Consider the following 21,415-nt stretch of genomic DNA (forward strand, 5'->3'; position numbering starts at 1 on the left):
TAATTGCCTTTTTGTCTTCCTCGTTTGCATATGATTCTTAATACCTGTACTGAGCAGGCTTGTATGGCCCCTCAACTGGGACGCTGATATACTGGGCTTGTGCAGGAGTAAGTTTGGTGAGCTTAGCTCCCAATTTGCCGAGATGAAGAGCTGCCACCTTCTCGTCGAGATGCTTAGGTAACACATACACTTTCTTCTCGTATTTTCCAGTCGACTTCTCCTTCCATAGCTCCAGTTGTGCTATCACCTGCCAGATTTTTGTTTTTGTTTTTGGATTGGATTGTATTTCATAGTTGGAAAAGAACTACCCAAAAATATGATCAGATTGGATCTTTCAATATCAGTACCTGATTGGTGAAGGAGCAAGACATCACAAAGCTGGGGTGGCCTGTGGCACAACCGAGGTTCATGAGACGGCCCTCAGCGAGAATTATGATCCCGGTGCCGGTCTCGGGGAACACCCAACGATCGGTCTGGGGCTTGATGGTGATGCGCTTGACGCCCGGGTAGGTCTCCAGCCCGTGCATGTCGATCTCGTTGTCGAAGTGGCCGATGTTGCAGACGATGGCATTGTTCTTCATCTTCCTCATGTGGTCGACCATGATGATGTCCTTGTTTCCAGTGGTGGTCACGAAGATATCAGCTTCAGAAAGAACATCTTCCAGTGTGCGGACGGGGATGCCTTCCATCAGGGCCTGAAGTGCACAGATGGGGTCGATCTCGGTGACGATCACACGAGCACCAGCTTGTTTGAGGGCGGCGGCACAGCCCTTCCCCACATCACCGTAGCCACAGACCACGGCGACCTTGCCGGCGATCATGACATCAGTCGCCCTCATCAGGCCATCAGGGAGTGAGTGGCGGCATCCATATAGATTGTCAAACTGGTTATCAAAACAACAGAGTCCAACACATCCATCCAAATATTTAATAAAACAGAAAGAAAAGTAGAACTAGATCAATAAATTGGAAAAGAACAATAAATTATTTAGGGCAAGAAAACTCACCTTGCTCTTGGTGACGGAATCGTTGACGTTGATAGCAGGAAACAGGAGAGTGCCGCTATCCTGCATTTGGTAGAGCCGCTTGACGCCGGTCGTGGTCTCCTCGGACACGCCCACGATCCGATCCTTCATCCGGTGGTACTTTTTAGGGTCGGTCTTGAGTCCGTCGCGGATGATCCCGAGCACGATCTTGAACTCGGCGTTATCCGTGGATGCCGGATCTGGCAGCTTGCCTGACTTCTCGAACTCCTCCTCGGCCTTGACGCCCTCGTGGATGAGGAGCGTAGTGTCGCCGCCGTCGTCGACGATGAGATCGGGGCCGCCGTCGGCGCCCCAATCGAGGCATCGCTCCGTGCACCACCAGTACTCGGCGAGGGTCTCCCCCTTCCAGGCGAAGACCGCGGCGGAATCGCGGGCGATGGCGGCGGCGGCGTGGTCCTGCGTGGAGAAGATGTTGCAGGAGCACCAGCGCACCTCTGCGCCGAGGGCGGTGAGCGTCTCGATGAGGACGGCGGTCTGGATGGTCATGTGGAGGGATCCGGAGATGCGGGCGCCGGCGAAGGGCTTGGCGGCGCCGTACTCGGCGCGGCAGGCCATGAGCCCGGGCATCTCCACCTCGGCGAGCTCGATCTCAAGGCGTCCGAAGTCGGCCTGGGACAGATCCTTCACCTTGTACTCCCGCCCCGACGACGTCTTCTCCACGATCAAAGCCATTCTCACTTCTCGCTTCGGATCCGAGCACGGAACAGAGATCGAACGACGAGAGGAGAAGACAAAGTGGATGGCATTATATAGACGAGCCGGGGGGAATGGACGGTGGAGATGAGTCGGAGTTGGGTGTGGCGAAACACGCCACGTCCGATTCTGCTTCACGAATCAACCGGTCTATTTCCGGCCCGACCGGAGTCGAAATGGTCGGTTTTAATTTTTTTTTCTGGTCCTTATTGAATTTGACCCGAGAATTACGTGAGATTTGAGATCCATCGTCTTCGGAGAGAGTTGACCATCTTCACTCACAAATTAATGAGATTTTATAATTAAAAAAAAACCCTTGCACGTTAATATATTTTTTATTTTTTATTTTTTATAGTTAGATATTAGATATATTTTGAAGGAACATAAATATCTCATGTTGCCTCGGAGACAATATTCTTTACTATACGGGGCAAATTAGATACGTAATGTGACGTCATGTTGATGATAGCATTGGAGTAGGTGGGAAGGAGTGACTCATGGAAGTCTTCCTACTACTCACCTACTTTATTACTTTTCTTTAGGGCGAAGGGAAATTTAGATGCAATGGATTTAATCAAAGCTAAGGTAGGTTGTAGTTAGGTGCGAGGAGGACTTAAAAGTACTTTTTAGGTGAATAGCATTCAAGAAAATTCTTTATTTACTTATAATAAATCTTTGGGTGAGAGCTCTTGTTGTTTGTAGTAAACTTAATAATATGTTTACGATAGTATGAAATTGTTAGGGTGACAGATTTTATATTTTACTATAGTAAATGAGTTAAATTCTTTTACAAAAAGGTAGAATCTGTCATCCTAGTGGTCCTACACGGTTAGGACAATGACCATTTGTGAGAAGGTAAATTGAGAAGCTGTAGTTGATCATGACGGAGGAACGTATTATCTCAGTTTCGTTGATATTCGAACTTTTGCCCTCTTTTGTAAGTCTGCACCGTCGTAACCAACTCAACTATGTCCTGGGGTAAAAAAAAAACTATCTTGGATAAATTTTTTATAGTGATCGGTCCCATCGTTGAAACGACCTCATAATAAAAAAAAACTCTCTAAGGGATTTTTCGAAGGCACGATACTACTATATTGATAAAAAGTCTGATGCAGTCAACAAGTTCATGTTGCTAATAGGACTCAACCTGGAATCTCAGGCAACATATGTCTCCATCTTATCACTTGTGATAAGACACTTCGACTAAATGAGTTAAACTCAATCAAAATTTTATAAGGTTCAAATTTATTAAATAAAAAATAATTAAATCAAATCTAAAATGAATTAAATTATTAAAATAAATTTAAATTATTAAAATTTGATTTCTTTTAGATATTATTAAATTTTTCATTCAAATTTATTTGATTAGGTATGTTAAACTTATTTAATTGATTATTAAATTTTATAATATAAATTTATTTATTTAAAAATTTTTAAAATTTATTTAATAGGTTGATAAGAATTTTATAAATATTAATAAATTAAACATATAATTATATGAGTTATTTAATTCATTTATCTCTAACCACAAGCTCATAACTAAGCCATCGTGATATCACGACTAATCTATTTTTTTTATTAAGAAAAAACAGGTATAATTTACACATAATATAAAAAATATTTTAAAAAATAATTAAAAGGATCAAATTATAAATTTTAAATATCCTTGAGTAAAAACATGTGGTGACTGGTGCGATAGGGAGCAGCGCAAACCCTCTCATTTCCCTATAAATTCTCTCGCCTCCCATCGCCGGTCTCCACGATCTCCGCATCCTCTTCTTCCCTCGAGGTTTTCTCCGCCACCGCCATGGCCGCCACCACGGAGTCCGTCAGCGAGTGGGGGCTTTCGCCCCTTTCCATCGTCGACCCCGAGATCCATGACCTGATCGAGCACGAGAAGCGGCGGCAGTCTCATGGCATCGAGCTAATCGCCTCCGAGAACTTCACCTCCTTCGCCGTTATTGAAGCCCTCGGCAGCGCCCTCACCAACAAGTACTCCGAGGGCATGCCCGGCAACCGCTACTACGGCGGGAACGAGCACATCGACGCGATTGAGAACCTCTGCCGCTCCCGCGCCCTCGCCGCCTACCGACTGGATCCTTCCAAGTGGGGCGTCAACGTCCAGCCCTACTCCGGCAGCCCCGCGAACTTCGCTGCCTACACCGCCTTGCTCAACCCTCACGATCGCCTCATGGGCCTCGACCTCCCATCCGGCGGCCACCTCACCCACGGATACTACACATCCGGAGGTAAGAAGATCTCCGCAACCTCCATCTATTTTGAGAGTCTCCCCTACAAGGTCAGCCCCGCGACCGGCTACATCGACTACGATAAGCTCGAGGAGAAGGCCCTCGACTTCCGCCCCAAGCTCATCATCTGCGGTGGTAGCGCATACCCTAGGGATTGGGATTATGCGAGATTCAGATCTATCGCCGACAAGTGCGGGGCCTTGTTATTGTGCGATATGGCTCACATCAGTGGCCTTGTGGCCGCTCAGGTAATCATGGATGATATCTAATATCTTCGATTCTTCTCTTTTGGTTTATTTTATTGTTTGTATATCTCTTTCCATCTAAAATCAGCTTCGATAATTGACGGATCTGGTAGATCTGAATATATGGTTTCGGGATTTTTTTTTTTTTTTTTTGGATATTCCTCCAGATCTGATCTGAATAGATGATGCATTACTAGTGTTCCAATGATGTGGAAAAGATTTGAAAGTTTAGATTCTAGTTAAGGCATCTATTTTAACCTTGGTGTTCCATACGTATGTTGTTGGAATATATTTGCGATTTTTGGCAAATGGATCTGGACACTTGGAGTTGCCACGTAGTACTGGAGGATAGAGATCTTTCTTCGTGTGTATTTGTCAAATCTTAAACGGTTCTAGAATAAGGATGCAAATAAACATGGATCTTTCAAGTTTGTGAGAGTTGCTGCCTTTCTCCTCCAATTCTTGCTTTTAGGAAATTATAGCTTGACTAGTTAACCTTGATAGTGCACAGAATTGTATTGATTATTTGCGCCAATCCTTCGCTAGCAGAAGCTAGATCTGCAACAAAGTAATTGATTTTGGCTTTTCTATGGTAACTTTCAACTCTGGTTTATGTAGGAAGCTGCAAATCCCTTCGAGTTCTGTGATGTGGTTACCACCACAACTCATAAGAGTCTTAGAGGTCCTAGGTCTGGCATGATCTTTTACAGGAAAGGCCCTAAGCCTCCAAAAAAGGGTCAGCCAGAAGATGCAGTTTATGATTTTGAAGACAAAATCAATTTTTCTGTGTTTCCGGCTCTACAAGGTGGCCCTCACAACCACCAGATAGCTGCATTGGCTGTTGCTTTGAAGCAGGCCATGTCGCCAGGTTTCAAGGCATATGCCAAGCAGGTCAGGGCAAATGCTGTTGCGCTGGGGAATTATCTGATCAGCAAGGGCTACAAGCTCGTGACTGATGGAACTGAGAATCACCTTGTTCTCTGGGATCTTCGACCCCTGGGCTTAACTGGTACTAAACATTTGATTATATTATGAAAATATCTGTTTGTCATCTGTTCAAGGTTGAAATAAGAACCTTCAAACTCCATTTTCCCAGGAAACAAGGTTGAGAAACTTTGTGATCTCTGCAATATTACTGTTAACAAGAATGCTGTTTTTGGAGACAGCAGTGCATTGGCCCCTGGCGGTGTCCGGATTGGTAAGAACTTTGTTTCTCTAGCTTGATTACTTGATCATATGCTTTGAAATGCTTGTGTGTATATAATGTTTAGGTTTATTTTTCATATAACATCTGTTGAAACTTTGGGCAGCTCAGCCCTACACAGGGCTGAGCAACAATTCTTGAAGATGTTTCATACACTGGAGATCTTCTCTTGAACTCTAATGTTGTATGCTTCCTATGTTATGCATCTATCTTGCTTTTCCCTACACAATGCCGCGACTTTTACTATTCATCCATTGTGGATTATCTAACTTTGACATCTGAGAAACTTACCCACTCTACTGTATCATAATTTGATCCTGTTATCCTTGTAATCATACTATATGGTAAATCCTATGGTTAATTTCTCAGGAACTCCTGCAATGACATCAAGGGGCTTGGTGGAAAAGGATTTCGAGCAGGTCGCAGAGTTCCTTCACCAAGCCGTCACTCTTTGCCTTTCCATCCAAAAAGAGCACGGCAAGTTGCTCAAGGACTTCAACAAAGGCTTGGTGAACAACAAGGATATCGAGGAGCTGAAGGCTGCTGTCGAAAAGTTTTCGGCATCGTTCGACATGCCTGGCTTTCAAATGTCTGCGATGAAGTACAAGGATTAGGATGTCTCAGTTCGCCCTTATCCCTCAGCTCATGCTTTACCGTTCCCAATGTTTGTGCGAATTTCGTTTTCTTGCTGCTTCTTGTTATGTTCCTGCTCTTCTGCGAGTTCTTGTCATTGAAAAGCAATGATCCTAGCATGCTTCTTGAAATCCATTCTGCTTTGTTCAACAATCCAGGTCTATGATATCTTGTTTTGTTTCCAAATGAGTAGTAGTAGAACCAAAATAGATGATGGGCTGAAATTCTCCACATACAATGCTTATAGCTCCCGAGTCACTACTCTACCAATGGATCACAAGTCACTACCCCAAGGTCCAATTTGATTGGCACCACACGTTTGGAAACTTATCGAATGCGACTCCGGTCCTTGTATCGACAAAAGAAGATCAAATGCATAGAATAACTTCGGAATTAGACGAACCAATGGACCACAAAATGACTAGCACCTTATCGTCAACGCTTCATTATCTTCCAACATGTAATTTCTTATCTCCACGAGTCGAAGAACTTGAACTTTAGCTTCGCGAGAGCACTCTCGGCTAGACCCGACCACGGGCCGGGTCCAGCCCATGTGGCCCGTTGTATATATTATCAATACATTTTTATATAAAATATATATATTTTTATTTAATTAAATTAAAATTTAACCCGGTTAGCCGGGCCGAACCGTACAATGCTTTTGTTTATAAAATTAATATAATTATATATATACGGGCCGGTTGACATTTACTACTGTACCCCAATGCCCATCCCACATTCGACCGGTTTGTCATATTTTCACACCGCCTTTTTTTTTTAATTTTATGAATTTTTTAAAACTATAATTTGTATATATTATCAATACATGTTCGAGTCATAGCCCAACATTCAGCGCCATATAAATATATATATTTTTACTTTAATTAAAACAAATTAAAATTTAACACATCGGTTTAATCCGTTCAATAAATCGCCAAGATTCTAATTTAGCATTTACCACAAAATGACTAGCACCTTATCGTCAATGCTTCATTATCTTCGAACATGTCCACATGTCATTTAGCTTGCAATTCCACATGTACATTTTTATATAAAATATATATATTTTTATTTAATTAAATTAAAATTTAATTCTTCTCCATCAATCGAATCCAACACCTGCAACCCTCCTCCTTTTCTTACCGGCAATGATAAGGTAAAACTTCAGCTTCGAACCGTCGGTTCTGAACGTGAGAGCACTCTCGCCGACAAGGCAGCCAAAATGGATTGTTTGATCGAACCGATCAATCCGATCTGAGCACGAAGGCTCGAATCGGTGCCTCATGGTTCGGGCCACATTGTGGAGCAGGATAAGGTTAGGGTGTGCAGGCGGACAGAAAAGAACCGGTCGGGCGGGCCGGACGTTATCCTCACGCCCGCCCAATCTCTACCGATTTATTTTTATTTTTATTTTTATTTTTTAAATATTTTTCTCTCGCTATAAATCCAACCACCGCTACCCCTCGTCGTCGGTGGCAGGCTGCCGCCTACTAGTGTTACCGCTTCCCTCCGTCAACCAAACCTAAGCTCCTCCGAAATGCCCAAACTGCCCCTACGGGATCCCGCCTTTCCACGCTTCCTTCTCGGATTTACACGCAAAGCCTGAGGGTAATTTGGTCATTTGGGCAAGGGTATACGTTCCGCCATCGCTTCAATGCTCCACGCCCCACGGACTTGAACCACAGATTTGAAGAAGGCGACGTCGAGAGGAGGATCGAAGGAGCTAGCAGAAGGAGAGCGAGAGAACAAATTCGAATCGGAGAAGAGAAAGGAGGTGGTGGAATTGTGCGCCCCCCCCCCTCTCTCTCTTCGTCTCCGTCTCCTCCGGGCCTCCTTGAAGCAGCAGCTGCACGGTTGCGACTCACGACCTTCTCAGACGCCGGCACCGCCGCGGATCGGGAACTCCTTCAGGTTCTTTCTAGGATTTATTTTTTGCTGATTATTTCGTTGTTTTCGATGTTTCTGGATGATTAATTTTGTGCTTGCGCGTGGTTTTTCGCCGAGATATTTGGACGCGATTTCGGACCTTTTGGGTTGTTTTCTGTCTCCTGAATTCGTGGGTGGCCGGTGGGTGGGTGGATCAAGGGTTGGGGAATCGTATCTTCGAAAGTTCTTGCCGGTTTGGTGATTCGGGTGGTGGGTTGGTGAGCTCCTATTGGGGGCTGGTGATCCTTCACAAATCCAAAAGGTTCAAATGATCGTTTAGCATGGTTGCCGAAGAAGGCACGCGAGTCTCGTTTTTTCTTAATCTTTTACAATCATCTCTAAATCAAGTTCGTTTCGGATTGCTTCACCATTACTATTCCTTTTGACTGGATCAAGTTTTGCAGGAACTATATACCTTTCTGGCATTGTTGATCATTGTGAATTATTAATAATGTTCTTCTTCTGTGTCATGCAGCAGCAAGCCATGGTCAGCATCAGGCGAAGAAGATATTTAGGGCTTTGTTCTGGTAGTTCTCTTTAGTCTTTGCTCTAACTCTCTTAGATTTTTACTTTATGACTATTTTTTTCTTTTTATTTGCAAAGAAATCACATTGATTAAGGCAACCAATGTATCGTAAGAATGAGAATTTCATAAGACAATCAAGTGATTCTAAATGGAGATAGATAGTTTTGGTCTGTTTCAACTTGTAATTATATAGCTTAGTGTTCTAATGTGAATTTGCAGGAAAAGGTTCCTCGCCTGTAGTAGTTCCTAAATACATTGAGACTCCGACTGTTGATCAAAATTCCAGTCGACATGTTAAGCCAAGTACTGTACATCCGATGCCTTCAGTGGAGACAAGTCTTCAAAAGCTGGTATAAATCTATTACACGATCCCATTTTATGAGGCACCTATTTTGTTAACTTTGTGTTGCCTGAATGAAAGATCTATGAGTTGTTATTTTAGGCATTTACTTGTGATCTGTGATTTCAGTTAAGCAATCAGAAGCTTTGTGTGCTCTTTGTCCATTTTCCTTGGAACCTGTTGATTTTTCATTCCCTCAGTTTGCAGTTATTGATTGTTATTCTGTTTCTTCATAATGGGAGCAAGTAATTGATTTCTGATACTGATTTGGAAGACAACTTTATCACACATGTTAACTAGACATATTCACAATCATGCTGTCCATTGAGACTATTTCAAAGATTTTCAATTAAGAAAATTATATCAAGAATGGTAGGTTTATTTCTAAATTAGTGTAGCAATGTATTTTTCATCACCTAAACTCTTAAACAAAGAGTTTTTAAAGTTAGTATAATGGTAATGGTGGTTATGCTTAGCCTTTATTCAGTCGATTCTTCTTCATGGCTTGATATGATCAAATTCATATAAAATGTGATAACACTTACAGAGACCAATAGGTTATTAGTTCTTCAAGTAGTTGGCTGGATTGCATATTGATTTTTCTTCTATTTGGCATTGCACATCAGAACACCATTTTGTACTTTTTAGGACATTGGATTCAGAAGACAGTAAGTCTGCTAGTGAATGACCTTTTTCCTTTGTTGTTACCTATGAGTTTGGATTGATAGGTTCCCTTCTGGCACAATACTTATTTCAATTATTCCAGTAGCTTATTCTTGGCACTTGTTAGAGACCTATTATAACATTATTAACTATAAATAATTATGTGAATGTTTTATATTATAAGATGTGTTGTTCCTCAGGTAAGCAAGTCTGAAATATATACTGGATCCATGGATGAATCTTCATTGATTATGTCAAAAGAAGAGCCAAATCCATATTACCCAGGTTTGTAGTTTCCAAGTGCATCTTTACACCTAAATGTTTCTAAACCTTTTAAACATGAGAGCCTATGAATGAGGATAATCCTTTGGCATGACTGATTATAACTATAGGCGAAACTGCGTTAGAGTTTAGTTGCTAAAAAGAGAACTGATTTAGAATTTAGACCTGACCATGGTTCAGCACTGACGATTCAAAATTGTCGGTTCATTTTTGATAGATCGACTCTTAACTTTAACTGTCCAAAATAGTTACGGTTCACAGTTCGGAACAATGCGCAATTCGGAATCTCTTCCTTCCATTATAATATTATAGAATTAAAGTTGAGAGTGATCGAGATTTCAAATTTAAAAATGAAAGTAGAGAAGATGATGTGGAAATGATGAAATGAACTCCGTATTTATAAAATTTAAAAAAATAACATACACTAAATTATAATCATTGATAAAAAACAATCAAATAATTTCAATCGTTAAAAAAAATACAAACTCTCCTTCTCCCAATAGTCAGAACCACTGGTTCAACTAAGGCTAAGCAATTGTGTGGTGTTGATCCACCACAATATATGATGCTAGTTAACAGCCGATGGTTAATTGGACCTAAACTAGGCCAATGGGTAATCAACCTGTTGATTCGGTTACAGAATCCAGATCGGATCTGATTCAAACCGATCTGGGATCAGGTCTAACTTGGATTGAGAAACGTTTGATTACTCAGGAAGCATAAAAAATAATTCTCTGGTACACATAATCTGGTATGTGCAATATGTCAATGCAAAGCAAATAATTATGTACAAAGGAAACTAAACAACTAAAAGTAATCATTTGTTTTGTCAATTGAGATTGTGTGAGTTTGCTTTGTCTTCTGGAATTACCACAAACGATTAAAAAAATACTAACATTCAAGAATAATTAGATGTATCTCTGATACATCATGATCGAATGAGAAAATATATTGAGATGTGCACATTCAAATGCAATGAGTAAGTTAAATCTATTAGAGTGAAAGTTATAACAGGTAGAGGTACAGGGAAGGAAAAAAAAAACTTTAATTACTGTAGTAAATTTGATTTAATTAATTTTCAAGCAAACATATTGATTTAATGTATTTGAACATTGTTAGTGGTATTGTCAAAATACAAATGAATGCGACGATCGATTTTAAATCCCTTACTTTTGCTTCTGTTTGCAGGTAAAGAAATAAAACATAGAAAGAGACATAGGAGGAAACACTACGAGAATCAGGAACCGTGCATGATGAGGGGGGTTTATTTCAAAAATATGAAATGGCAGGCAGCAATAAAGGTCGATAAGAAACAAATACACCTGGGGACTGTCGGATCTCAAGAAGAAGCTGCTCGACTATACGACAGGTATTGTGGTATTGGATGCACGCCGGCTGCGCCTAGTATTGCAGTTTTCACTTGTGCCATGAGATTTCTAGCTATGAGAAAAAGCCTACTTTCTCTTTGAATTGTTAACTAACTAGTGCTATCACTGCCTGTTGATGCATTCATCTGTCCCCACAGAGCAGCTTTTATGTGTGGAAGAGAACCCAATTTTGAGCTCTTGGCAGAGGAGAAACAAGAACTGAGGCAATACAACTGGGAAGAGTTCTTGATGATGACGCGCAGTGCGATCAATAACAAGAGTAATGAAGTTCCTCATGCTCAACAACAATCTTCCATGCCCATTCTCATTGGTTGTTTTTCCTTTTTCCATTAGAGAACCAGAGGAGGCTTAGTCCAGGAAAGCGAAAGAAGTCATCCGAGGCTCAGATTTCCAGTAGCAACTGGGAGCAGGAAGGAGGCAGTCACGATTCATCGATGTCGGACGATGATGATATTGATGCCGATGTATCTGTCTTGTGACCCTAGTGAAGCAACCATGGAGTTTAGTATACAGCTCTCATACATTTCTTTATTCAGGCTAATTTAGACATGTTCATAGTTCCAGCATCATCTCTTTGATTTCTCTCTGATTAATTTACTCCATGTAAAGGCCCATAATAAGTAGGCTCTTACTCATGCATTCCTCATTCACTCATTGTTAGCATTTGCAGCATAAATTTCATCTCGATCGCTGCTCCAATGTTGCTCTTCTGGGATATTAAGACTACTGTAATACTCTTTTTCATTCTTTGAAAGATTTGGAAGATACTAGTTCGAACTGCCTTCAAACTGAAATACATGTCTTACTGAATTGAATAGATCATATGATTGAGGCCAAAAGTTGATTAGATCATGTGATTAAAAAAAAGGCTTGTCCAAGCTCAAATTACAATATAAATCTAATGGTCTTTGAATGAAAAATGTCCAATAAATAGAACAAAACTAAACTAAACTTTTATTTAATTGTTTAGCTTTTGGAAGCCAGAGGAAATCAAATTAGAATATAAATCAAATTGAAACTGAAAATGTTCATTTACCTTGGTCTGAAATTGTTATAGTATCAACTTCATATGCGTATATAGCAACTCCTCCCATCACACCCCAACCAAACTATGGTTAATGGTTCATGAACACTTGGCATCTTCTTCCTGCATGGAAATTTCATGTGGATATTTAAGGAAAATACATTTAAAATCCATCTACTTGGAAAGAGAGAAAGGAGGGAGAGAAGAAAGAATAAATAAAATTACATATGAATATCTTCTCATTTTATACATTGTGTGATCTTCTTTTCTTTTTTAAAATCCTAACGTGAGAAAAAAAGATCAGTGGAATAGCACCTAAAAGATTTGGAATCTTCAATCTTCATTTGCTTCCAAGGCCAGCAAGAGGATCAGAGTACCCCTACAGATAATAAAGCTCCCGTTTATGGTGACTTAATGATTCATGAAAACAAGAACTCAAAATTTAAAGGATAAAACTATCAGGAAGCCTCTCACTGTGTATCTGATGAAGGATATAAAATAGCAGTACAGGCCAAGGTCTATCATCTGGCATCGACATATCTACGGCCATGATGCTTATCGGAAACACAACTGAGCTCACAGATGCCCTTGCTATGAGTAACAAGTAGGTAGCAACCAACCACTGGTCTAATTCCTGCAATACAAAATGGAGATGGGAAGACTTGCTAACCAAGTCAATCAACCCACATTTTACTCTACATTAATCACCTTCTACTCCATTTAAAGGCAACGTCAATACTGTTTCAATTAAAGCAGCAGAAGAAGCTTACCTTTCAACCATCGCACAGTAAGTTCTCATGCCATTGCATCAACCTTCAGAGTGATTAATGGAAATTTTTTCCTCCAAGGGGAAGTCGAATATATCATAGAAAGGATAGAGGATGAAGAATTCACTTGGGTTTCCTCCTTTGCCGAGACACAACATATCTGCAGCCATTCAGAGACTGATCAGGAGTTTTACTCAGCTGTTTGCTCTGGAGAGGGAGGACGAGGTGGAGATGGAGATTGGGCTCCCTACGGATGTGCAGCATGTAAGTCACATTGGCATGGATGTTAAAGGAATTGGCACATTGAACAATTGGGTTGGAGATCCTGAGTTGCTGTCCCTCTCAGTCCCAGCTCTAACTGTTGAGGAGATCGAGCGTGTGCTGGCCCAAACATCTGATGCGATTGTGGCTAATGGATCCCTTGAAGAGGGCTTCCAGGTCCCCTGGTCTTGAGGCATCTGTATAACTTTCATGTTACATAATTGCATCCAAGAAATGTTTGGCTATTTGAGATATTCATGTCCATGTTCATGAAATGCAACAATGGGGAAGTTTCCAACCCATAAATCAAGCTGTGAAGGACATTTCAATGCTGTGTTTTTTTTTCTCTTATGTTTTAGTCAAAAGACTAATCTTTTGGAGAAACTATGGCTTTTCCAAAAGTTTTTACCATTGATATTCTCGTATTTTTAGCCTTTTCAGAACATCAATAAGGTAGAGAGCACTTTGCAATAAAATTCAAATTATAGTATTTTGTTTGTTTGACAACAAAAACATATAAAGTAAAGCATTCTATATGATTGCATAAAATTTTATGTTGCCTGTGTTGTTTGTGCCAGTGAGTATGATGACATGTCTAACACTCAGCGCTCTTCAATGCACATTGTTTTTTATTTTTTCTAAAATTCTAATTCAATTGATTATTAATGGTAATAGTTTTATTTTATAAGTGAATAGATTACGTAGAAGAAGTTCATCTTCACCTAAATTGGAATAAAAATGAATATTTTCTCGTCAAAATCTAAATTAAAAAGGATTAATAAAGAAAATTTAACGTAGATTTTATATTTTATCCCATATTTTCTATTATATTTTACTATAAAAAATATCACAAACCTAAATCCTAGATTTATCTAATAAATTACTTTTGTTTTAATACAATTGTTATATGACAAGTGTGTATTTTATCATCATGCTTGGGGTCTTAATTTTTTATCCAATTTGAATCTATATTAGCATTCTTTAGTACATGTCAATATTATAGTGTACAATAATATAATTTGAATGGACTATCTAATTTCTATTATGAGTAAATAAACTAATTGAAAGAGCAATAAAGAAACAAAACTCTCTATATTATATTGCAATTAAATTTAATTATAATGGACTATCTAATTTCTATGACCTTATATTTGTATAAGTAAATAAACAAATTGAAAGAGCATTAAAGAAACAAAACTCATCTGAATTGTGAACTGATATTCACATTCAAAGCATGACATAAAATGTTGCTTTAACTCTTTAAACCCAGTATGTGAAATGACGCATTAATCTTTAATCCCAGGTATGTAGTTTCCTATTTAAATTTTTACATTTTCAATTTTTGTAAAAAAAACAAACACACGGCTAATTATGTTGAATCTAACCAATCTCAACAACCTTCGAGTTCAAAGTTGTTTCCTATGTTGGCAAGTAGGCGGAACAAGCCGACTGACATAGCTCAACATTTAAAACCACACTTTAAACACCATTTTGGATCAATTGTTAGACCAAACAAGTTAATGATTTGATACTTTTATTTGGACAAAATGTCAAAAATTTAATGAAAGTGATCAAATTCATATGAAAATATTCATAAGTGAACAAAACAATGAATAGGTAATGAGATTTCTAACCTTATTTTTCCCTCGTCAAGCTTGTAGTTAAGCCCCAAAAGGCATAATAGAAATTGGCAGACGTCTTTGACCTGCATATTTAGATTGTAACCCCAGAAAACCATAATGAAATAATGGATTTGAGCTTCAGTAATAGGTCGTACATTTTAGAAATATCAGGTTTGTCCATCTTTTCTGGTTTGTCCTAAGCTGCTTGAAGTTGCTCTGGAGGACTCATGACTGCTTAGTCTATGCTTGAATCAAGATATGTTATTAGCTGTTCTCATCTATCATTATTTCTCTCTACTTAGATGTTCATGCTTTACCTATCTCTGAGAATTCAGATCTTGATTTGATAGATTATACATGCGTAGTTCTCACAGCTACTCACAGATCAAACTTGTTCCTCAGCTCCTCCTTTCTGTTGCTTCGTAGTTTGTCTCTAAGTAACAACAATCATCAACCTATTTGACAATATCACAAATGTCTTAGTGGAAACATCTATCAGGTTGTTGCAAGGTGACATAATTTGGGCTAGAGACTTTCCATCTATCATGGTTATTACAGTCTTGATAGAGCAATGACAATTAGTATGTTTCCTTCTTTATGAGGCTTAGCACTATTGAGATACAGGATACCTTGAGGGCCCATCCGTAAACCTCGCAAATAGTTCGATCTGCAAAAGTTAAAAGAACATCTCATGACTTTGCTCAAAAATAAAAGGTTTCACCAATATTCTTTCACCAAAACTAATCATGTTTTCACTATTCACTTACAAGAAGCACAATTAGTTGGTATTATTTTATCAAAGATAAGTATTAATTTCTGAATTTACTGTCCACAGACCACATACCAATTTCTTTGCCACTCGATCACTTGCATTATTCATTCTTTATCATGTAAATCACTATTGAAGAAGACTAGTACAACAAAAGAAAATATTCTATATCAAAAGATTGATTCCTTTAACAGTCTAGTCATTGTTTTTCTTATGAATGGAAGAACAGAAAGTATGCATCCGAGGATTTGAGGTGGTCTCATCTCATGTGAGAAGGATAAAGCGCATAAAACCATAGCCGTCAAGATTGACCCATAGCAATTTGGATCACCTAAGTTGAATCGAGTTAATCAATATTGATAAATTAGCTAGAAATGAGTTACATTCTGGAAGGAAATAGGTGGAAATAAACATAATTTAAGCCAAGCTGAAAGTGAAAACAGCCAAAATTGATTGAACATCGACCAAAATAGATTGATTTGGCTTGAAGATCTAGTCAACTTTCGCCAATCCCAAGTGTCTGAGAGGGAGAGAGACAAATCTAACTAAAATATTTCAACCTAGCAACCACTCAAGATAGTCATAAGACCAGTAGTTCATGAATAGCGCCACCTACTAGACCAAGCCTGCACCTAACCTATGTTTCTTGCTTAGCGTAAATGAGAAAATTTACTATCAGATTGTGATAGAAAATCCAATAACCATAATTTGGATGTGACTTAGATAACAACTAAACCCCCATAATATGAAATATTAATCAAATAATATTTAGCCACATAAATATCATTGATATATGATTTTATTATTCACATCTTGATTTTATTATTTATTATAATACATTTTAATTTAATCTTCCATATTAATAGATATGATTATTATTTATTAACAATCTAACATTCTAAAATATGAATTTATCAAAAATATAACAATACGATATTATTAACAATCTGCCATTACTAATATTGTGATGCTATATTATGTATTGCTATCCAAGGTTTAAAATATCGAGCTGTGCTGAGGTTTCAATCCTAGACCAGAACGATACAGTTTCGGTACCATATCGTACCATGCTGATATAATTTTGATATTTTAAAATAAAAAATATATTAACTAAAATAAAAAATTTAATCTAAATATTTAAAAATAAAAAATAAAAGGATAATTTTATGAGATTTTAATTAAGCCTATTTAAATTATCCCCAACTATAGCTAAGAGGTGATTATTAAAACTTTATTAAAACCTAAATTAAGAATAAAAAAACTGCGACTGACTATGTGCGACCGAGAGCATGCGCAACACCTCCAAAGGTGTCACCCGAGCCCGACAATGCCACCGGAGGTGTCGCCAAGCCCGCGCAATGCCTCCGAAGGCGTCGCTGAACCCGAGCGACGCCTCCGGACAGTATCCCAATCAGAACGCCTATGCACTGACGAAATGAAATTTTTCACCGATATCGCATGATACGGCTCGAGATTCAATCTTTGTTGCTATCTAACTTTATTAATTCTATTATTTATAATATATGCTCTTAAATTTATGATATTTGATTAAATCTAAGGCACATCCATAGACAATTGAAAATCATTGTTTCTCTCATATAAGAAACTATTTTATTTATTAATTTTTATCTTTTCCTTAACAATTCCAATTACATCAGCATTGCCAATCCAATATAAGTGATATTTAGATGTTTGACCATTAGATCTCAATACTGATACGATTTTGACAATCTATATATACAATCAAAATAGTAAAGGACAAATGTTGAAGAACAAAAACTTGTTGCTTAAGTGAGCATGGTATAAGTACACTTAGTCTAGTTTGTTACTATTGGGGAAAAAATTAAATTTAGCACTGGTTCAAGCCAGAAATGAAGCCATCTTTTATCTGGTCATGAATAAAGTCATAATTTTAACAAACCAGATTGGTTATCTACTTATCTCCACATTTTACAACTTAAATTTTATCACATAGGATAGAAGAAAGATCGGTGCCACAATACACCCAAAAATATATATATGCCTGTATAAAACAAACAGAAACATATATATATCTGCTGTATTTCCTGCTGTAAAATCGAATCATTATCATGGTAGAACCGAAAGCTTAGTATGTAACACAAGAAAGAGCTCTTATCAGTCTAGAATGTCTAATATAAAAGGTAAATTAAAAAACCTACTAGATTTAGAAAAAGTAACACAAACTAGATGGTCCATAATAAGTTTCTTAAGCTTAATAAACTGTCAGAATATACGCAATTTCTGCAAGTTCCTTGACCCTTTCCCTTCTGCTTTAAGATAAGTCCCTAACAATGAATGTACCATGATTTTCTTTCCAAAACACAGCAAATCAACTGAGGGTTCATACTTTCCAAATCAACTGAATTTCTTTCCAAAGCATAATTTTTTTGTCAACTACTTAAACCGCTGATCAGGCACTTCAATCTCTGCACTGTATAACAATAAGAAGAACCAACTGCATACAACTGCCTTCCAACTTAATTCACTGCTAAAAGATAAATAGATGTAAAAAAAATCATAATTACTTTATTAGGTAGGAAAATATTAGATAATTTATGCTTGAATCAAGAATGCAAGATCAAGCAAATTAAACATGCTTCCTTAAAATTCAAAAGTTGGGACCGTACTGTTGCTAATACAAACTATTTGACTCACGTACAAACATTACAAAATGCAGCACTAAATCAAAGTTAGTGGATGCGTATCATTTGTCAAATGTCTAGAGTACATAACATCATAACAATAGTACTGATAGTTTATCCACCTTGGATGCTCCCGAGCAAAGATTAAACTTGTATACAAAATCATTATATTTGTTTATTTTCTTACTATAAGAGAAATACAAAAGGCAAGACAGTTGTTAATATAAAAAATTGATTTTGAAATTCTGTGAAGAATCACTAGAGAATTGCATCGAGAAATCGAACTTCAGGAAGCTAAGTTACACAAAGTACAAATTCAATAGTTCTCCAGGAAATAAATAGGCAATTCTAAAGAGAAAATTACTTAACTATAACACCATTTGACAAGCATTGTGCTAAATAAAGTAATGGAAAGCTTAAACAGTCAAATTGAAACAAATATTACATCGGCTACCACTACGCGTCTGCATAACATTTCTAAAGAACAAACAACAAAGCAGCGAGCTCTCGGCTTGGTCTAGGTTATAATCATGCTCCGGGTTTACGCAAACCAAACCCAATGATAAAGAATATTGACACGCGACCCAAAAAAACACTTTAAGGAGAAGCCAAGTATCAAAGGTCGAAGTAACCAAGAGACAAACCTGGAGCAGGGCCAAGAAGATGGTCGATCACGCCAGAAGGCAAACCGCCCAGTTGACAACGAGAAACAGCACGCTGGTACACACAGCCATGGCCGCGGGCATGATCGTGGACCGGCGTGCTCTCTCTCGTTGTCAAACAAGCATATCTGCCAACAGCAGAAAACCGCACGATCCATTATTGCAGGCCGCAGAAACCTTCATATCAGTACTACGATCAAACACCGAAAAGCAAAAGGACATCGATCAACAACAACAACAACAACAACAACAAAAGAAAACTAAGTTAGCATAGAGCGGATGACGGCATTACCATCAACAATACTCGGCCTCCAAATCCACTTCCAAATCCTGGAACCACGAGGCATCCATCGCTGGATGGTGAAACCAAGCGCGCATCTGGTATCAAACCCTAAAGCGATCGAGGGAGGAAGAAGCTGGAACGAGAGCGAAAAAGTTTCGGATCGAGCCATCATTTCACCGTCACCGTCCTTTTATCGACAGTGGGGATGGGATGTGCCACGGAGACGGTAAATAAAAAAATATTTTCAAATAATCAATTCCCGAAAATTAAAATATTTTTTTTTAAAAAAAGACAAGAAATGACCTCCCCGTCACGGCGGGGCCCACTGCCGACGCCTCGGTCGGGACCCGGGTGACGTGTTTGCGGGGCCCGTTTGGCTCGCGGGAGATTACCGGGTGGTGGTCTAGGTCTAGTGGATGCGGTGCGGGACCGGGTGGGCGACGGTTCACCGTCCCGACGAATCAGATGTCGAAACGTGTCGGGCGGAGGAGATGGGACAGGGACGCGACGTCGTCCTCCATGGCATTATGACGCCTCGAGCCTAATGATGCCGGGGCATCCATTTGGATAACATTTCGATTTCGGCATTTTACTTAAATCATTTTGAAAAAAAAAATCGAAAAGCTAAATTTTGTTTTTAAAAAAAATAATGATCCGAATTAATAATAATAATAATAATCTGAACTAAATAAAAATCATAATCTCTCTCATTTTCATGTGATAAAAGATGGGACATTGTCCTCTCTTACAGAGTGATTTTATTTTCGAATAATTTTATCTCTAAATTATTTTGGAAAGAGAATATTTATCTCATCCAATTAGTCATTATGAAGATTTTCATTCTGAAAATATTTCAATTATTGTAATAAGAGGACATGATAAAAATCGTTATAATTTTAACATCACTCTTAAATATATACCTGAATGACTAGTAATGATCTCAAATAGGAAAAGGACTAGAAGAAAAATAAAGGATGTTGAGGGAAGTAATTTAAAGATAAAGTCTAGAGAGATGAATTTTGAAATAAAATATATTGGAGGCAAAGATTTTGATATATAAGAAAAAAGAAGATAAAACTATATGTAGAAGAGAGGAGACTTATAAAATACAAACAAATGAAAAAGAAATTAACATTATGATATTGAATAATATTAAAGTATATAAGTTGACATTTATACATTAATATTTAAATTTTATATTAATTACATTTTATTGATTTTAATTTTTTTATTAAATACATCGAATTGTGTTTATTTGCAATATTTCAAAGAAATTTTAAAGAAACAAAAAAAAAAACGAAAAGGAAATGTGACCTACTTGATATCAATGCTTCAAAATTTGAGATGATATACTTTTGAATTTGTATCAGAGAAAGGCTACTATGCGTTGATAATAAATATCTTCCTCTCATATGTCTTAGTAGCATATTTACAGATGGGGAAGTAATCGCCGCCTATATTTCATTACTCTTTAAGGAAATGTCCTTATATAGTAAATCATATAATAAATTTATATATTGCTCAATGAGATTCATAGTAAAAATGTGACTTTATATACTCTTGTTTGTGATATTATTATACTAATTAATGATTATATCTAAAATCTAACAATCATTATACGAACACTTATGGGAAATAATTTTATATTAAATTATCAAAATGAGTCTAGTTGATCTAGAAGTTAGGTATATTTTTATACCTATAAATATCAATTGTACACATTATCATTTAATGGTCATGGACATCGATAAAAACTTTCTACATTTTAATACGTTGTTATACAATTCCAAATATAATGAATATTTTACAGAGTCAATGAGTATTAATTAATTTTAAATTTAGATTTTAGCACTATGACATATTATTATATATTTTTATTAATTATTTTTGTCTATCCAATGCTCACAAGTATATAGATTGAAAATTATTTCCAACGATAAACTAAAGGAAATGTACAATAGATTATAAGATTATCACCCTCTAGACGAATGAGTCTCTACTAAAGTAGATTGTCCCTAACAAATATTATTGTACGTAAATTTACTATATTATTAATAAATTTTAATGATATATATATTGTGATTATATTTTAGTTATTATTTTAATTTTGTGATGTTGTAGGAATGACGGCGGCTTCTTTGTTATGTTATATATTAGACATCTATTGTA

General features: G+C 37.6%; 3 protein-coding genes and 2 long non-coding RNA genes across 6 annotated transcripts; 2 read left to right on the forward strand and 3 right to left on the reverse strand.

Annotated features, from left to right (window-relative positions):
* Window positions 1–15: 15 nt before the first annotated feature.
* Window positions 16–1,752, reverse strand: LOC141835808 (adenosylhomocysteinase-like). Its single transcript, XM_074723180.1, has 3 exons — window positions 1,008–1,752; window positions 348–884; window positions 16–247 (listed from the first exon to the last, which is right to left on the reverse strand). Exons 1-3 carry the CDS (start codon window positions 1,716–1,718, stop codon window positions 38–40), a joined length of 1,458 nt encoding a protein of 485 aa, XP_074579281.1. The 5' UTR covers window positions 1,719–1,752; the 3' UTR covers window positions 16–37.
* Window positions 1,753–3,450: 1,698 nt separating this feature from the next.
* On the forward strand, window positions 3,451–6,223 carry LOC141835809 (serine hydroxymethyltransferase 4-like). Its single transcript, XM_074723181.1, has 4 exons — window positions 3,451–4,236; window positions 4,852–5,242; window positions 5,330–5,431; window positions 5,807–6,223. The coding sequence occupies exons 1-4, from the start codon at window positions 3,547–3,549 to the stop codon at window positions 6,049–6,051; spliced, it is 1,428 nt and encodes a 475-aa protein (XP_074579282.1). The 5' UTR covers window positions 3,451–3,546; the 3' UTR covers window positions 6,052–6,223.
* Window positions 6,224–7,714: 1,491 nt separating this feature from the next.
* Window positions 7,715–11,989, forward strand: LOC141836278 (ethylene-responsive transcription factor-like protein At4g13040). Of its 2 annotated transcripts, none has more exons than XM_074723723.1 (7): window positions 7,715–7,981; window positions 8,472–8,523; window positions 8,742–8,872; window positions 9,726–9,810; window positions 10,996–11,176; window positions 11,333–11,454; window positions 11,529–11,989. In XM_074723723.1, exons 2-7 carry the CDS (start codon window positions 8,481–8,483, stop codon window positions 11,672–11,674), a joined length of 708 nt encoding a protein of 235 aa, XP_074579824.1. In that variant the 5' UTR covers window positions 7,715–7,981; window positions 8,472–8,480; the 3' UTR covers window positions 11,675–11,989. The 2 variants fall into 2 exon arrangements, with proteins under 2 accessions (XP_074579824.1, XP_074579825.1); XM_074723724.1 differs by lacking the exon at window positions 7,715–7,981 and adding an exon at window positions 8,227–8,258.
* Window positions 11,990–12,237: 248 nt separating this feature from the next.
* LOC141836725 (uncharacterized) lies at window positions 12,238–13,103 on the reverse strand. Its single transcript, XR_012602476.1, has 4 exons — window positions 12,990–13,103; window positions 12,694–12,884; window positions 12,535–12,598; window positions 12,238–12,342 (listed from the first exon to the last, which is right to left on the reverse strand). It is a non-coding gene; the product is annotated as an uncharacterized LOC141836725 (long non-coding RNA).
* Window positions 13,104–13,232: 129 nt separating this feature from the next.
* LOC141836724 (uncharacterized) lies at window positions 13,233–15,280 on the reverse strand. The gene is made up of 4 exons (XR_012602475.1): window positions 15,187–15,280; window positions 15,025–15,109; window positions 14,882–14,952; window positions 13,233–13,444 (listed from the first exon to the last, which is right to left on the reverse strand). It is a non-coding gene; the product is annotated as an uncharacterized LOC141836724 (long non-coding RNA).
* Window positions 15,281–21,415: the final 6,135 nt, after the last annotated feature.

The sequence above is a fragment of the Curcuma longa genome, chromosome 10 (genome assembly GCF_044706935.1).
Source record: "Curcuma longa cultivar G26 ecotype Majalengka, Jawa Barat chromosome 10, ITB_CL_G26_1.1, whole genome shotgun sequence".
In the NCBI taxonomy this organism is placed as follows: domain Eukaryota; kingdom Viridiplantae; phylum Streptophyta; class Magnoliopsida; order Zingiberales; family Zingiberaceae; genus Curcuma; species Curcuma longa.

Excerpts from the sequence above, each read along its gene's own strand:
- LOC141835808 (XM_074723180.1), bottom strand. The coding sequence starts at position 1,718 with ATGGCTTTGATCGTGGAGAAGACGTCGTCGGGGCGGGAGTACAAGGTG. Across the intron at positions 885-1,007 it reads ATTCCGTCACCAAGAGCAAG|TTTGACAATCTATATGGATG; the intron begins GTGAGTTTTCTT and ends TTTGATAACCAG. Across the intron at positions 248-347 it reads CTTGCTCCTTCACCAATCAG|GTGATAGCACAACTGGAGCT; the intron begins GTACTGATATTG and ends AAAATCTGGCAG.
- LOC141835809 (XM_074723181.1), top strand. The coding sequence starts at position 3,547 with ATGGCCGCCACCACGGAGTCCGTCAGCGAGTGGGGGCTTTCGCCCCTT. Across the intron at positions 4,237-4,851 it reads GTGGCCTTGTGGCCGCTCAG|GAAGCTGCAAATCCCTTCGA; the intron begins GTAATCATGGAT and ends TGGTTTATGTAG. Across the intron at positions 5,243-5,329 it reads TCGACCCCTGGGCTTAACTG|GAAACAAGGTTGAGAAACTT; the intron begins GTACTAAACATT and ends CCATTTTCCCAG.
- LOC141836278 (XM_074723723.1), top strand. The coding sequence starts at position 8,481 with ATGGTCAGCATCAGGCGAAGAAGATATTTAGGGCTTTGTTCTG. Across the intron at positions 8,873-9,725 it reads AGACAAGTCTTCAAAAGCTG|GTAAGCAAGTCTGAAATATA; the intron begins GTATAAATCTAT and ends GTTGTTCCTCAG. Across the intron at positions 9,811-10,995 it reads GCCAAATCCATATTACCCAG|GTAAAGAAATAAAACATAGA; the intron begins GTTTGTAGTTTC and ends TTCTGTTTGCAG.